This window comes from Nomascus leucogenys, chromosome 9 (assembly GCF_006542625.1).
Source record: "Nomascus leucogenys isolate Asia chromosome 9, Asia_NLE_v1, whole genome shotgun sequence".
Classification (NCBI taxonomy): Eukaryota; Metazoa; Chordata; class Mammalia; order Primates; family Hylobatidae; genus Nomascus; species Nomascus leucogenys.
The window spans coordinates 98,221,722-98,240,198 of record NC_044389.1 but is presented as its reverse complement, the minus strand read 5'-3'; the positions used below and the strand labels follow the sequence as shown (position 1 = coordinate 98,240,198).

At 36.3% G+C, this 18,477-nt stretch overlaps 1 protein-coding gene across 1 annotated transcript in view; it reads right to left on the bottom strand.

The window, feature by feature from the left end:
- The window catches only part of CUBN (cubilin), a 301,694-nt gene that overhangs the window by 208,643 nt on the left and 74,574 nt on the right, over window positions 1–18,477 (bottom strand). The window contains exons 23-27 of the mRNA XM_003257683.2: window positions 11,061–11,250; window positions 9,590–9,750; window positions 8,662–8,843; window positions 7,696–7,852; window positions 4,923–5,110 (exon numbers count right to left, since the gene is read on the bottom strand). Of these exons, the coding sequence (XP_003257731.2) occupies window positions 4,923–5,110; window positions 7,696–7,852; window positions 8,662–8,843; window positions 9,590–9,750; window positions 11,061–11,250 (878 nt within the window). The remainder of the gene's footprint in view (window positions 1–4,922; window positions 5,111–7,695; window positions 7,853–8,661; window positions 8,844–9,589; window positions 9,751–11,060; window positions 11,251–18,477) is intronic.

Sequence of the window (18,477 nt, the reverse complement as noted above, 5' to 3'; positions counted from 1 at the left end):
CTAATGAGTACCGTCCATAGGCAGGATAGACCCATGCATTTGCTGTCCAACTCCAACACATGAGCTCCCTGTGCTGGGGATTTGTCACCAAGGGAAAGTCCGATTTTATGCAAGCACTTGAGGTAAATGATCCTGTAGGGTCAAGGCTGGGGTGGTCACGTTGTTGAAGCTAAAATTCTGAGGTTGCTGAAACTCAGAGGAAGCCTTTGGGAAGAGAGTTGGGAATGGATGGGAACAGTCAGGGAGCAGAAGCAGAGCCTTAGGAAGTGGGAGTGGAGAATCCACCTCACTGTCTTGGCTTCCCACCTTCTCCCAGCTTCTCAGCCTCTCCTGCGTGTGGGGTGGTGTGAGCCTTCTCAAAGTAACCAGCCTGTCACATGCGCCTGTCCTCTTCATGTGGCTCAGATTGTGTTTCGGTGCCGCCACCAAGAGTGCAAGCCCAGGCAAGGAGAACCAGCAGGGCTGCCACGGGGCTGAAGGAAAAACGTTCCAGCTTCCAAGATGGGGAAAGATTCATTCCAGAATCTCATAGATCAGTAAGATTAACAGTAATTTTTGGAAAAATTCTAAATTAGACACTAAAAATAATTTGTCAACATGAAGCAAAGAGGTGATTATAATAAATAACACCTGCTTATCTATGGAGTCATGCAAAACACTGATTTCTCTTTGCGAGAGTGTCAATAGAATGGTAGACTTGGGGACTGCAGGAGCACTTCCCCATGATCCCTGTGAGGGTGACAGAAAGCTGTGAGAGTGCTCCCGGGGTATGTGGTGTAATGGCTGAGAGCATTGGTGTGGAGTCACAGTGCCTGCTAGAAAGCCTGCCTTGACACTTAACAACCTTTCTGAATATGAACAACCTATATCTGCCTCACTTTTCTCACCTAACGAATGGGGATAATATTTCTTATAATACAGGGTTGCTGTGAGAATTACTTGGTAAATAATATATGCTGAATAAACATTAGCTTTTATTACCTAGTAGTTTGAATAGTGCTATTCCAAAAGCACTTAATAATAGATCAATTTTAACCAAAAGAACCTATCATTTAAGAGTATTTGAAATAGATGCAATCTTGTTTGACATTTTTATCAATTATTTTTGAAGAAGTACTAGGTCATTGGCCAGTGAGTCTATATGCAAATGAATAATGCTCTGAAATGCAATAAATGAAGATTTAGGGAGGTCATGATGTGTTGGGATTCTCAGACAAAATCAAATCTGACTTATTAGGAAAAATATCTCTGTTTAGATTTTTTAAAATCACATAAACTAAGGCTATAAAGTCATAATAATTCAAGTAAAAGTGATATGGAGATTATAAATCTTGATAGATGCCAATATTATGACTTAGCTACCATAAACCCCATTTAACTTCAGCATACAACACCAGAAATATATGAACTGGATAATATAGTTCCAACCTACTTGGACCTAGCCAGGTTTAGTTGAACTGTTGCATCCAAATCTGGGGCCACATTTAAAGAGGCACTGACATACAAGAGAACATGCAAAGGAGTGTGTCCCACACACGTGAACTAGATGAGGACCAGTTAGGGAAATGAAGGATAAGGATTAGAGAAGAGAAGCCATCACTTACTCTGGTTTGTTACAGAGAGCCTCAGAATTTAGGGACCTAGACTTCAGTCTACACTCACTCTCCTCTTTGTACCTCTTTACACTGTCTGGTTCCTGCTCTCGCCACCCCACAAACACTGCTCTGACCAGAGTCACACTGATCTCCAAGGGACCCTTCTGAACCACGACCTCTCTCAACTGCTCTTCCCTTGGCTCCCATGACACAATCACCTCTTTTTTTTTTTTTTTTTTTTGAGACAGGGTCTCACTCTGTCACCCAGGCTGGAGTGCAATGGTGCGATCCCAGCTCACTGCAACCTCTGCCTCCCAGGTTCAAGTGATTCTCCTGCCTCAGCCTCCTGAGTAGCTGGGACTATGGGCGTGAGCCACCGCGCCCAGCCACAAGCACCTCTTAGTGTTCCTGCTACCTCTTCTCACTACACACATCCTCCCTGTTGACTTAACAAATACCCTGGGTTTCCCATACATCTCCGTGTTGATTTCTCCCAAATCTATCATGTCCATTTCTATATTCAATCACTGGTTTGAAATCTCCTCTTCTGCATGGAGACTCAGACTCAAAATAAAAATGGAAGACTGAAATCAAGCTGTAAAATACAGCCAGAAGTCTTCAGGTTGATTCCCCATGTTTGCATGGGCAAATGGTTTTACTCCTTTAAGCAAATGGTCCCTTCTACCACTGCATATTTTATTTCCAGATCTGAAACATTTTGTTTTGCCCAGAGGGTGAAATAATAAAGGATGGATTTGGTTTCCAATGGCATCTTTACCAACCCATACTTCTCATCAAGGCAGGATAGTGTCTGACCAGCACGTAATTAAGTCTTTTTATAGTTTCCCTTTGATTAATTAAGAATAACTAAGTTCTGGCTCTAGTAACAGGCATCCAATAGGGATTTGGGGAAGTCAGCTGAAAAAACCCAGAAGCGATTAAAATAATGGAAGCTAGATTTCTGTGTTTGTGAGTTTTCTCTCTGTAAATGGTTGTTTGTGTGTTAAAATTTCCATCATAGACCAGCTATTGCAGCTATTGCTCTGGTCTGGCCTCTTGGCTCACAGAGATGGAAAACAATCTCCTCCCTCTGGCAACAGCGCCGTTTTTTTGGAAGGCCTTCCTGAACTTCTGGTTCTCATTTTGTATTTTTGCTCTTTCACCGTCAATGTTGCACAAGAGAAATGGCATGACCATAACATGACAGACACGTCATCCATACGGGACTCTAATGAGCTACTCTGCCGTTGCTGGAACAAGCATTTTTTAATTTGAGTTTTTAAACACCTTTTTGTTACCATTTCATCCTCAAATGAGTCCAAAGAAGTGGAGTTCAGGTCCTGGAAATGTTTCATCTCTTTTCCTCCCCCCTCTTTCTGCCAAAGCCTCCTTTAAAGCCCAATTCAAAAGCATCCTCCTTTCTGTAGTTTTCTCAATTACGCTTTACCAAATCATGATTATGGTGCCCAGCACACTGTTACACATGCAACGCTCGGCAAGGTCATGAGTTCTATTTTGGTTTGTGCTCCAATTTGTAGGATTGCACTGAATGTGTAGGAGGTCATACAAAAACGTCAGTTTGGAATTCAATCTTTCTCATTCATTGGTAGTTATCATTAGACTGATAACTAAAATAAGGCTGTGATATTCAATTCAACTTAAACTTACTGAACTCCTGTAATGTCCCACCTGTATAATAAGTGCCTGGGTTACAAAGTTAGTAGGAGACAGCACAGACCTTCAAGAAGCCCACCGTCCAGTAGGGAATCAGGATAGTCCTAAATGGTAAAAAGAGGTATGACCAACTGCTGTGTTCACGGTATAAACAAAGGGCTTTGAAAGCAACTTTTCTGCTTTTTCTAAAACATGAACAAGGTCTCACCATGTGAAGAAATGGATGCCTATTCTAGTAGTATCTTAATAATACCAGCCTGGTATCATTAAGCTTGTGAAGACCAGTTGAACTCCGGGTCAAGGAAGGTGGATTTTAAAACCATTGTCAAGTACATGCTTGTAAGCTTGTAAGTTTGTTTTATGTTGTGCCATATTTTCTTAGAATACTGGTAAACAAAACTTTCTAATGGGTAAACACTATGGCTAATATTTCTATAATATTGTACTTTTGTAAATATAAGGCAAAACATTTTCCCAAAAAATTATCTCTGAAAAACAAGGGAATCTCCTTATAGTTAGGACCTCACAGAGTCTCTCAAAGTGCAGAATGCTTTATTGTCACTCTTTGTTTCCACAAACAAAAGTGCTATTTGGAAAATATATGTTAACCTCAAACAACCGCAATCAATGCTAGTTTTCCTACAGAACTTGTAAAAACACAATTAAGAACATTTTACAAGAATAGCATATTTTTTCCTGGGAATATGACCCCAGAGTTGCAAGCCATGGATGTGAAGTCTTTGTAGGTAAGACATCTAAAAATCACTGACCACCTTAAAAACAACTACCTTAAGTCACTAGGCAGCAGGTAGGTGGGCAGGCGGGAAAAAAAATGTCCTGTTATAAGAGCAATTACTTATCACTTCAGAAAAGGTATCTAGTGAAAACATTATATGTGGATTTTTTGAAGTATTGTATATTAACAATATAGACAGAAATAAAGATAATGTGTTAGATGACTCAAAAAGTGATTTTACTGATGATGAAACGTAGATGCCAAAATAACCTCCCAATTTATAGCCCTAAAAGTTACATATGCAAGTTATCAAAAAGCTTTTTAAGATAAAATTTCTTATTGCAAAAATAGCAGATTACCTTATATTCAAGGTTGCCTAATATTTAAGCAACATTTATTGCCTAAAATTGCATACAGACAGTTGAATAAATGTTACTAGTGGTCATGATTATAACAACTGAAACTTCAATTTTACAAAAATAAAAATAAACTGAAATGAACTTACCTTTAAAAATAAAAACAACAATTAAAACCATGATACCTCATACTAGGCAAATGACATCTTAAATAAATCTAAGATACCCAAACATTTTCTGATCTCTTATACACAGAGAACAAACATAAAAATAATCAACAAAAAATAGAGGTTATTACTCTCCTTCCATGTAAGTTAAGTAATATGAGGTCAATGAGTCCAGAAGTTACACTGAAACCTAAAAACATAGATACTTCTCTGTATTCACAATTTAATACATTAAATATGAAATATACCTGTTCAAATGCCATGGGTGGTTGGTGTGTTACAGATGCATGGGGCAGAGTTAGGGATTTGATTCTAAAAAGCATGATGGATTCTAACTTGACTTGTCTCCCTTGATCTGAAAATGCAGTGATCAATTAAGCTTTATAATACATACCTCTAAATAATCTGTGGAGCAGTTTATGTGATGTTCCAAGTCGAATGCTAAAAATGTGTAGTTCACAGTGTTGCCTGTTGTTGCCCGGATGGTCCAGTTGCAACGCTGATTTTCAGAATAAGGATTTGGATACCCTATACTCTCTAAGATGCCATAGGTTTGATTGACTATTACCACATTCTCACATGCTGGAAAAAAAAATGACTGTTAAGAACCACTATTATATACTTCATAATTGCTCCAAGATGAGATTTTCCTTTAAAAAAAATAAAAATCATCTGGGTATGTACACACACACATATGATGTGTATATATGTGTGTGTATATATACAAACACAGAGACACACACACATATATATTTGGTGCAGTATTTTCATAGTGAAAGGATTTCCATTTAGAAGAAATGTGAAATAATACTGAAGTGAATTCAAACTAAAGAGTCATGAAAATTAAAGTCATGTTAAAATAGGCATCAAATTCCCTTGAATTTGTGGAGAGCAGAATAACTTGGTTATATTCAGGGATCAGTCTGATTTGTTTGTTAGAGAAGCACAGTCGACGTTCTGTGCTGCTGTTTTTTTAATGTTAACATTTGGAAGGGACAGAAATTCTGACTTTTAAATTCAACAGTTTAAAAACCCAAAATCCTATGTGAATGCTAAAAACTAGTAACAACATGGCTTTGTTGAACATTCAAAAGTCTGCGTGAAATTCACAATAAAGGCTCCGTTCTTCCTCTAGTTAGTCAGCAGGAAGTACCAAGAGAATAGACAGAGTATAAAGGATTTAAAGAAGAAATGAAAATGTGAAATCAAAGAAAAAAAAAAGTCCTCAATCCAACGGTGGCATTTTCTTGAGCTGAGTTTTCAACAAAACCAAACCAGATACCTCTAAGTATGTCTAATCCTGGGTGCCCAATTCAGCCAATCCTAATGACTTAAACAAGGAATATATTATCTCTATGATGTGCAATAAAAGAGAACGGGAAATAAACATTATATGCAATGAACTGTCTCTGAAAGTGTGGTTCATAGATGTATTCCTACTACAGTATGCTTTCTGAAGGTGGGTAGAACACCATTTATAACTTTGGTTTAAAAAAGCATACATTTGTGGCTCTTCAAAATATTGCTTTGTTGGAGCAGGGAGAATACTTAAACCCATTCTGTTTGAAAATCTTTAGGTCACAGTTTTCTCCATAAAGGATTTCTAAAGAATAATCTTATTGTTTTAGAAGCCAGTGAGAAGTTACACCTATTAGGCAGATAGGTATCCCGTGCCTCGATGACTAAGGGCAACACAGGGCCCAGGAAAATACATTCCAGTAAACCACATGGGCTGCTCTCAGCACTCAGACCTTACACTATTTGTAAATCTCCAATTTCCCATGGCAAATTTTACAGATAATCTCACTGGTTGGCTCTGATTTTGCCTCTTATGTGCAGTCATTTACACTTTCAGGGTTCTGAAATTATGAGAGAAAAATAAAATATCTCAGAAATAAAAAGAAAAAAAAAGAAACCCTTAAACAACCTGATTATATCCGGAAATAGATTAACACAAAAGTAATAAAATTAGAGAAATGATTATATAGTCAAACAGATGCATCTCTGATAGAACTTGGGAGACCTTTTTATATACTAGTGATACATTCCTGAAGAACAAAGCTATATATTAAAACTCAATATTCAAACCTATCTAGGATTCAGCCTAATCCCCAGATGTAAATGAATGTGAATCTTAAAATTCATACATAATCAAGGTTAAATGTTATTACTCTTTCAGTTAATTCAAGGGATATTGTGTATTCAGTTAATAATTTTGTGACTTTTAATTCCATTTTCAGATAATTACATAAAATTATGGATAAATTTTGATTCTGTGGGAAAATATAATTGTGTAAAATTATGGATAAATTTTGACTCAGTAGAATTATGTTTCCAAAACCTAGACTTTACTTTGACAAAGTAAAAGTCTTTATCAAATAACAAATTCAAGAAAATATTGTTTTCTTGAATGTCCATTTTGGAAATAACTTCAAAAAGCATTTAATTCTAGAGCTAGAAGGTGGGTTTAGAGACCATCTAATTTAATCTCCTTTCCTAAAAGAAGAAACCGTGGGACCACAAAGAAAAGTGACTTTCTCAAGGATTAGGAGCCAGAACAAACCCCAGGCCCCTTGACATTTTGCTCAATGTTCCTTTAATTCCACCATGTTGCTATATGGGAAAAGTAGATTTAAAATGGCATCTGTACAATGGCCAGATTTTTCTACTGTAAAGAACATGCTTATTCCATGCATGAGTCACATGGACCACAGTTTTCCTTAATAAAATTAAGGTATCTTTTAAGGTAGAGACTAGTGTGATAGAATACTGTGTACATTGGAATAATATAATGTACACTGCAAGATTGCAATGTGTGAGGCAAATGAAAAACTATTAGTCATTAGTCTGTTACACTGATCTTTTGCTGAATTGCAACTCTCTCAGCATATTACTCTTCTAAGTTTCTATAGTTTGCCAGATGTTTTAGTTATGTGAGATTAAATTTAATATGTAAGTATTTCTCCCTCAAATGGAGTTAAATTTTTCACAGAAGAAACTAAGATGAAGTTCAATTGCTCACACCAATGCGTTACACTTATTTCAGTTGTTTCAAGAGTTTGAAGGCCCACTCTGGGCACGGAACAGCCAGTATACATACTTACTCTGACAGTATACACACTTACTCTGCCAGTATACACACTTACTCTGCCTCTATACACACTTACTCTGCCGATATTCAGCCTCGAAGCCACGTCCTTGCTGACCTTCATCTGTCCTCAGTTTTATAAACATGCTGTCTCCACTAGAACGAATAAGAGGGGGTTTCTCATCCCCACAAAGCTGAGTTAGCAGATGAGAGTTGCTACTTGGGCCATCATATACCTTTAAGAAAACATTTTGAATGTTAGATGGTTGAGACTATAAACATTATATATTAAATATTTATATGTAAACATAAATATATATAAAATAAATATATCTTTATATATAATAAATATATTTTTTGTTATATATATGACAGCACAAAAGAATAGCCATGAAATAAAATAACCTCACAAATTATATTTAGGTATTTATAAATTCAGACCATAAACTCAGGCAATTGAGCTGTGTACATGTGCAGCAGTAATAAGCATGTGAGCCTAAGCTGAAGGCTGAAGATTGCAAATGAAAGCCCAATATATATTGTAATGCCACAGCTGATGTCAATTGTCCTCCTTGTTTTTTGATTCCATAGTTTATGATTCATGACACTTCGATACATTTTTATTTAGATTTTTAACAAATGAACAATGGTGAATTTCTGTACTGTGAAAAGTCCTAGTTGAATGACTCAAATTACCTTCTCTACTTCACCAAAACTGTCTTCTAAATTATGATTTTTCAAAGCATATGTGGAAATAACATAAATAATGATTATAATAAATCCTGTAATCCCTTTCAGGAGATTTTCACCATCTCCTAATAGTCTATCATCAATATATTTTAAATACTTAGTGTATCGAGCCATTCAGTACTTCGAAGATGGTCATTTTCACCAAATTTCTTTTATGTTTTTATTTTGTTTGAATTTTTATATGGATGTTCGGTTTAGACGCTCCCCTTTCCTGAATCTCGAAAATAAAAGTAAGTGCATTGTGCGTCGGGTGAGATGGGAGCAGGGAACGATACGATGGAAACATTATACATACAGCCAGGTAATCTAAAGTGCAGTTTGGATGATGCTCCAAGTGAAAGTCTTTGAATTCCAGTTCAAACGCGCTGCCGTGGCTAGATTTCAACCACCAATAGCATTCAGAGCTGTGGTAATAGGGCATTGGGTAGTTGGGGGATATGAACATGCCGCTTGAAGTGGTGAGATTACCCCCACAACCTAGAGGAGAAAGAAATGGAATGACACACACCCTTTTCCTTCTGGGGAAATTGAATCTTTTTGTCTGCATTAAACTGGTGCCACTCTACTATCCTTTAAATCAAATTGCACAGCAAAATGGCATCACGAAAGAGTAGTTAGCCTATAAACCCAATTTCTATTTTTCTCTTTTTTTTTTTTTTTTTTTTTTGAGATGGAGTCTCACTGGATCACCCAGGCTGGAGTGCAATGGCATGATCTTGGCTCATTGCAATTTCCACCTCCTAGGTTCAAGCGATTCTTCTGCCTCAGCCTCCCTAGTAGCTGAGATTATAGGCACCCGCCACCATGTCCGGCTAATTTTGGTATTTTTAGTAGAGAAGGGGTTGGCCAGTAGAGACTATGTTTAGTAGAGACTATGTTGGCCAGGCTGGTTTCAAACTCCTGACCTCAGATGATCCCCCTGCCTCGGCCTCCTAAAGTGCTTGTGAGTACAGGAGTGAGCCACAGCACCCAGCCCCAATTTCCATTAATGCAGTTTCCTTATTCTAACCGGGATTCTTATTTATTGATAAAAAGAAACTAGAACTTTCTCCCTTTGCCTGTTAAAAAGAAATGGCTGCTGTTAATTTAAAATTATTTGCAATATTGAAGTTTAAATACAGCTGGGCAAACATGGACAAGTGATGCACAGAGCATGACAATCCCATAATCAAGAAACCAATCAGATTGGTTTCTCCAGTAAAAGACAGCTCTTTGCTATTTACCTGTTGATGACCCATCCCAGTAAGCTGAGAATCCAGACCTTGTGTCTATTTGGTCACTCTTAAATTTTAACCATAGTTTGTTACTATGAGAGATGATTGTTGGGGGTAGATTTGAGCCATAGAATATTCCCAGCAATGGTGATTTTTCATAGCCTCCATCTCTGGCAGAATACAGAAATTAAAATTTATTGGGTTACTGACAATATTACTGTATAAACATTTAACATAATTTGAACTTTGGGATTGCAAACATTAGCAGTTTATTGGATGAAGTAATTTCTCTCAAACACTACACTTACTCTAAAAAACACGATTTTAACTTTTAAATTTTTTAAAATGGTATTTGAATGACTTAATAAAGAATAACCATCATTCGTGGTTGGCATGATGTTTTATATAACCAATCACAAACTGAGAGAATGTGTTTAATCTTCACCCTTTCAAATAAAGCCTCTGGCAAATGTGTCAGAGAAAACACGATAAAGAAACTATACTATTAACAATATAAACATACTGCTGTATTTTACAGAGAATCTTTCAATGTTTTCCTTCTGATTTGGAAATTTTTGAAATGTAATATATCATATTTGATATATTTAGCAAAATTCTGGAAATAATATTTTCCTAAAAACTTTTGGGGCCTTAAATCTAGTTTATAATCTATAGCTTTTTCAAACAAACAACAAAAAAGGGATTTATTCAACATCGAAGTCCAGCGAGTAACTGCTGTAAATTAAGAAAATTATGTCATTTTAGCATGATAGGGTCCAATTATGATTTATTATTTTAATACCTTACTTTATATTATAGAATAACATTTATTATAATACATAAGATTCCAGATTTAAAATCCCAAATAAAATGTTTGATACAGATGCCCACCAGAATGATTAGCCTAATTTAACTCAAAGTAGTGGCATGGAGAGATAGTAACATATAAGTTAACTTACTTTTACTGCAAATATAACATTTTAAACACATTCTTTCAAAGTGATGATAATGAAAGAATAATGCCTTCTACTGAAATTCACAAGCCTAGACTTTTATTACCTGAACATGAAAACTTTAAGATTGCTATCCTGCCATCATTTTATAATATAAATAGATTAAATGAACAGCAAACAGCCTAAAATTTACATCGATTTTGCATAATTAAAGTAGGTATTCAACAGTAGCAAGTTACGTCATTTCAGAGTAGTAGCACATCTGTTTCTTCGCCCACATAAAATCTGGAGTTTATTTTCAAGTATTTCCAATAAAATAATCACTTCAAAATAACCACAGAATCTTCTGCAATTCCTATATTTCTCCTAAGTCAGGCTCCAAATGACAAACTTTATTTCTTGCAAGAAAGTGCACGGCAGGGATCTTTGCAAAGAATTTCCATATTTTTTCCTTAATCTTCCTAGGAAAGATTATTAATGAGAATAAATAATGAAAAGATTATAATGAAATAAATAAAAGTGCTGACCTGATTTCCAGAAAATCTGTATAATAGTTTCCAATGGCTTCCTCCAAGGAGAAGTTTGTGAAGTGCACTGCAATCAGTTGGCCAGTTCTCACTGTGATCCTATAAATGCATTCCCAGTTGTTGGGGTAATTATTGGGGAAGTTTGGAGAAGTTAATGTCCCCAAATCATCTGTGTAGTCTTGCAAACATGCTGTGAACAGAAACAGACCATAAGAGAGAAAATAGAAAATATTGTTACGTTTATAATACATCTAGCAATATGTATTTCATTAATTTGTGCCCATACTTGATTTTCAATAGGCCATTCCGGAATGTGCAAATAAAGATTTCATTCTGAAACAAAGTTTTTGTAATCTTAAAGACAAAATAATTACCAACAGTAAATCTAAGCTATGGAGTGGAAATTGTTACATATATCTTGAGTAGACAACCCTTTAAGTCTTGAAAGTGTTACGTTTTTCTAATCCTTGCAAATTACCATAAACATTAAAAATGAGGATCCACCGCAGAAGGGCCTAGAAATAATTCAGTCTTGTCTTTTCATAAGCTTCCTTTAAAGTGGTTTGCACCAAAGCATGTATTTATGAGAAATGACGAAGCAGGTACCTCCACCATGGGGTGAAGAATAGGGACCCAGGCTCAAGAGTCAGAGTGATCTCGAATGAAAACCCTCTCAAACACTGACAAGCTCTGCAGCCTTGGGAGAGTTACTGCACTTCTCTAAGCCTTAGTTCTCACATCTCTCAAATGAAGAGGGTTGCTACCTTTGAGTGAAGGTTTAAGAGTTAAAGATAATGCATTACAAGGGCTTGGCCCATGATATGCACTCAGTAAATGGTGGTCATATACGTTATAAGGAAGACCTTAGGTCATTTATAAAACATTTAGCATAGTACCTGGACAATTTTGAAGTCCTAAATAAATATCTTCTTTAAAAACTTTTCTAGTTTAACAGTTTTAACGTTACCTATTCAGTTGATTCTGTGTTTACTGCCACCCACTCAATCTCCTATGCTCTCCAAAGCTGAAATATTTTACAAAGAAAATCTGGTTTGAATGCTTCTGTTTTTGTTTTTGCTTTTGAGACAGGGTCTTGCTCTGTTGCCAAGGCTGGAGTGGAGTGGCGGGATCTTGGCTCACTGCAACCTCTGCCTCCGGAGTTCAAGTGATTCTCCTGTCTCAGCCTCCCCAGCAGCTGGGACTACAAGCATGCACCACCATGCCCAGCAAATAAATGCATTTTTAATGTATTTCTAATTGCATCCAGCCATAACCTAAATCTAGGGTATAAGGGTAGACAGAGGTCTCCTACTGAAAGGTTTTGGATACAATAAACCATTGTGTTTCATTGTGAGTCAAAATAATAATAATAATAATAATAAGGATGTTTAGTTATGCTGTTTCTCTAGTTGCTGCTATATAATCCCCATACTCAGAAAAGAAGAATCACTGGTATTGAAAACATAGAGCTGCATAGAACGTATTATAGGTTCTACCATCTGTGTATAGCTCTCAAAGTAATGGGCATTTGCCAGATATTTGATTTTACTCTATTTTAAACAGCAAGCAATCAAGGCTTTACTTTATTGAAGGAATTCACAGTGACATTTAACATCAAAGATTATGTTTAACTCCAAAAGTATAGAAAAGTATGCTTTTCTGTAGTCTGCCAAAATATTTCCACAAGTGAAAAGGAAGGTGGAGAGGATGGGAATAAGAGAGACAGAAGGGAGACAACAGGAAAGGTAGAAAAGAGGGATAAAGAGAGCAGGGAGAAGTATAGCATTGATCTATTAATATTTCAGACCCAGTAATGAAACTTACTAAGCTAAAAAAAGCACATCAAATGAAAGCAATGACCCAGTATCCCTGAGTTGACAGAATAGACAGACTCATTGACCCACACACAGAGAGCTTTAGCCAGTAAATCAAATATTTAGAGGAAATTATCTGTTGTCTCTTGTTCTTAAAGAGACAATGCTCTTGCTTACTTACTGTACTCCCAGAGGGGAAATACAATGGTCTTGCATATCTCTAATGCAACTTGTCTGCGGGAGAATGTTAAGTGTGATCAGGTTCTCAGGTGGAGGAACCTGAATTAATGACATTTTGGGGCAATAATGATGGGTAATTTCCCTTTATCTTGCTTACATGCATGTGATAATTCTGGAACAACTGGTGGGAGTCTGTTAATCTTCACTGAAATTTTGATTTACTCACCAAGCTTCTTTTCTGTCTCTGGCACAAAAGTAAACTACAGCTCCTGATGCGTTCCAGTGATATTTACACCATTCACTTTGTCTGAAATACTTTACCCTTTACCTAACCCGCCACCCCACAACCCCTGCCAATACACAGTTTAGCATATACACTCTTACCCATCATTTAAGGTTGGCTGAAACCTTTCCCAACCAAGCAGAATTAATTTATCTTGCATAATAAAATTTTATGCAAATAGCAATTTGAACCCCAAACATGTTTTGTAATTGTTTTTATGTGAGTATATTTACCTTACTAAACCTTGGGATATGAATAAGACCAAATTAACCATTATTTACTATCACTGTAGTACCTGGTCCAGACGAGGTCCCATTAGGTAGTTTTTGAAATATTATTACCTGATGTGTTGGAAACGAAGGGGACTGGTACATGCATCTAAGTTCCTCCCACTCTCTCTACTCCATTCAGTTCTTCTCTTTCAAGCTACCCCTAAACCCCAATCCTACGACTTCTTCTATTTTTCTCACCTCATTTTTCGTCTCTCTCTTCTTCCTGTACTCTATCCTGGTTGGCTGAGGTCCTTTAACATTTTTTTTTATTCCAGCTATGACGAGCAACTATACTCAACTAGCTCCTCTCCTTAAGAACTGTAAAACTGAACAAAATATTGGACAACCTGCAGTACAAGATTGTGATTCTTGACAGAAAGGAAACTCATGATGTACGACTCTTGATTTCCTTGGCTTTCTACCTGGGCAGAATTTCCCGACCACAGAAGGGAGCTGAAGCCCAAGTAGTGAATGACAGTCCTACTGAGCTGATGATGCAAAGATTAGGGTTGCCAAAGCAGCTGGAACTATATGGAAATTCTACAGAGAAGAAGAAGCATACAGAGAGGAAAGCCGGGCATCTGAGTAGGGCTTCCCATGGATTCTTAGCTAAGCCTGGGCTGAGAATACATAAGGTGAGACTTCAGAAAGCATGTGAGACAGGAGCTGCTAGTAGGCTTGAAGCAGAAACAAGATCATTTAGAGTTCTCTCCCATTCCAGAATGGGGATACCTCCTTAACACCTCAGGCATTCAAATGAGACACCTAAAAGGCCGTATCTTACAAGTGAAGACCATGGCCAAGAGTAGGGCTCTCTAGAACTTCCCTACCAAAGGATAAGTCTTAACAAGACCTGCAGGAATCATAGAAGTTGGAGGTTGAGACCTACCAAGTTAGAGGGGCTCGAGAAACAGGGATGTTCACAAATATTCTTTAGCAAATAAAGATATAAACCTATGCAGATACAAAGTAATCAGCTAGATATCAAACTAGCTTCAGAGGAAGATAAGAGAATACAGAGTGTCTACAACACATAATTTACCCACATGATATGGGACACCCATATCATGTCCCAACCTATCATGTCCACTATAAAACCCAAAATTACTACAAATGTTAAAAAAAAAAAATGAGAAAATATGGGCCTGATGCGGTGCCTTATGCCTGTAATCCCAGCACTTTAGGAGGCCAAGGCAGGTGGATCATGAGGTCAAGAGATCAAGACCATCCTGGCCAACATGGTGAAACCCCATCTCTACTAAAAATACAAAAAATTAGCTGGGTGTGATGGTGCGCTCCTGTAGTCCCAGCTACTCGGGAGGCTAAGGCAGGAGGATCGCTTGAACGTGGGAGGCGGAGGTTGCAGTGAGCCGAGATCGTGCCACTGCATTCCAGCCTGGCGACAGAGTGAGAGTCCATCTTAAAAAAACAAAACAAAACAAAAAATGAGAAAATATGAATAAAATCAAGAAAAGAAATGTCATCAGTAGTCAAGAAAAATGTGGTCATAGTCGAGAAAAAAATGTCATCTTGTGATTCAAAGATGATCCAGGTATTAGATTTAAAAGAGAAAGACTTCAAAACAGCCATTAAAAATATGTGCAAAGACTTAAAGAAAAAGCCTTAAAAAGTAAACAGATAAGAAATTTTGGCCCAAAAAGGGAGAAAATTATTAAAAGGAACCATGGAAATTATATAACTTAAAATTATACTAACTCAAATTAAAACTTCATGATGAGTTTAATAGGAAACTGTAGGCAGAAGAAAAAAAGGTCAGTAAACTTTAATATGTATTAATAGACATAATTTAATCTAAAGAACAAGAGAAAAGAACTCCAGGAAAATGAACAGAGATTTAAAAACCAAAGAAAAAACAACAAACAGGTTAACACACATACAGTTAGAGAAACAGAAGGAGAAGATAATAAAAATGAGTCAAAAAAAGAGAAGGATATAGTGACTAAAATTCTCCTAAATTTTATGAAAAATGTCTAGTAAGATATAGGAGTTCAGTCAATACTAAACAGGAGAAATAAAAGAAAACTACACTTGGACATGTCAAGAGTGAATCTATTAGAAAACAGAAACAAGGAAAACACAGGAGCCGGTTGGGGCGGGGAGGAAGCCACATCACATACAGGGACATCATGATAAGGATGACAGCTGGCTTCTAATCAGAAACAATGGAGGCAAGAAGAAAACGGAATACATCTTTAAAATGTTGAGATGGGGAAAAAAGATTTAAATATCCAGCAAAACTACTTTTTTAAAAAAACAAGAGTGTAACATTTTTAGACAAACAGAAGCTGAGATAATTTGTCACTGGAAGACTTGTACTACATGAAATAATATCCACTGGGCCAAAGGAAAATGATACCGAACAGAAAATATCTCCAAGAAGGAATGAAGAACACTGGAAATGATAAATCATTGTATAAATATAAATGCTAGGCTTTCTTTTCATTATCTCCTTTAAAGAGAATTAGTGATTTAAAGCAAAAATAACAGTAAGGTGAATTTATAATATAGAGAGAAGTAGGCCAGGTGCGGTGGCTCACACCTGTAATCCCAGCACTTTGGGAGGCCAAGGTGGACAGATCACTTGAGGTCAGGAGTTCGAGACCAGCCTGGCCAACATGGTGAAACCCCGTCTCTACTAAAAAAAATACAAAAATTAGCCAGGCGTGGTGGTGCAGACCTGCAGCCCCAGCTACTCGGGAGGCTGAGGCACGAGAATTGCTGAAACCTGGGAGGTGGAGGTTGCAGTGAGCTGGGAGCATGCCACTGCACTCCAGCCTGGGAGACAGAGTGAGAGTCAGTCTGAAAAAAAAAAAAGAGAGAGAGAGAGAATTAGTAATTTAAAGCAAAAATAATAGTAAGGTGAAGTTATAATATATAGAGAAGTAAAAGATATAACTAAAACAGCACACAGAAGGACAGGCACATGGAATTCCACTAGTATGAGATTATTAAACTTGTGAAGTATAAAGGGGAATGTGTGTAATATGAAGTGTCATGTATGAATTAGAAGTTATGAAATGTAAAGTAGCTGCATATTAACTCTAAGAAAACGTGCTTATAAGTTAAGGAGTATATTTTTAGCCCTAATGTAAAAATACACACAAAAAAAGTATCATTAAAAAGACAATGAAGGAAATAGAATGGAATACTAATAATATTTTGTAAACCAAAATGAAGACAGGATAATGGCAACATAAAAAGAGACAAATGGAAAACAACTAGCATAATGGTGTGTTAAATTCAACCATAACAATAATCACATTAGTTGTATATGGTCTAAATACTTCAGCTAAAATACAGGAAAAGCAGGAACCAATTATATGTTTTTTACTCTACATGCACATTATATATAATGACACCATTACATATAATGGTGAAATTAGGTTGTAAGTAAAAGAATGAAAAAAGGTATACCATATGAACAGTAAATATAAGAAAGCTGAAATTACTGAAATAATATCAAAAGTGACTTCAAGAAGGATAATATTATTAGACTTATAGAAAGACATTTCATAATGACAAAGGGGACGATTTATCAGTAAAACATAATAATCCTAAATGTGCATGCATGAAGTAATAGTTTCAAAATACATGAAGGAAAGTGAAAAGGCAAAAATTAAAGAAAAAAATAAAATCACGATTAGAGTTGAAGATTTTAACACCTTTCTCTCAGTAACTGAAAATGAAACCGATAAAGATGAATACGGGCATAGAAAATCTGACCAGCACTATCAGCCGACTTAAGCTAACTGACAGAGAGCACTACACTTAATAACTGCAGACAACACAGTTTTTCAAGCGTACATGAAACATTCAGCAGCATAGACCACATACAGGGCTGTATCACGATTCTCCATAAATTTTAAACAATTGAAAACTTAGAAAGTATATCATTTAACCACAATAAAACTGAAATTATAAATCAATAAGACATCTAGAAAACCTGCAAATATTTGAAAATTAAATAATACGTCTGCAAATAAACCATAGAATGAAGAAGAAATCACAAGATAATTGGAAAATATTTTGAACTGGAAGTTAGTGAAAATAAAACATTAAAATTTGGGAAGCGGCCAGGCACAGTGCTCACTCCTGTAATCCCAGCACTTTGGGAGGACAAGGCGGGTGGATCACGTAGTCAGGAGTTCAAGACCAGAGCGACCAACATAGTGAAACCCCGTCTCTACTAAAAATACAAAAATTAACCGGGCATGGTGGTGAGCACCTGTAATCCCAGCTACTTGGGAGGCTGAGGCAGGAGAATCACTTGAAACCAGGAGGCAGAGGTTGCAGTGAGCCAAGATCGCGCCACTGTACTCCAGCCTGGGCAACGAGAGTGAAACTCTGTCTCAAAAAAAAAAAAAAAAAATTGGGGAGGTGAAATGAAGTAGTGCTTAAAGGCTATATCTATATCTATCTGAAGTTAATTTTTATCTAAAGAAACTAGAAAAAAGCTAACTAAGGCAATAATTAAATGAAATAATATAAGAACAGAAATCAATTAAATGGAAAATGCAATAGCAATAGAGAAAATAAACAATGTCAAAAACTGGTTCTTTGGGAAAATTATTTAAATTGATAGAATTCTACCAAAACTGATCAAAGAAAAAAGAGAAAAAACACAAATTACCATTTTCATTAATGAAGAGGTTATGTCACTATAGAATCTTCGGACATTAAAATCATAGAAAGACACCATTACAAAAAACTGTGCAAATAAATTTGATAACATACATAAAATAGATTAATTCTTTAAAAATTCCCATAACTGACCAAAAGGAATATAAAGCTTTAATAGTCTCTATTAATTGAAGAAATTAAATTTGTAATATAAAACCTTCCTACAA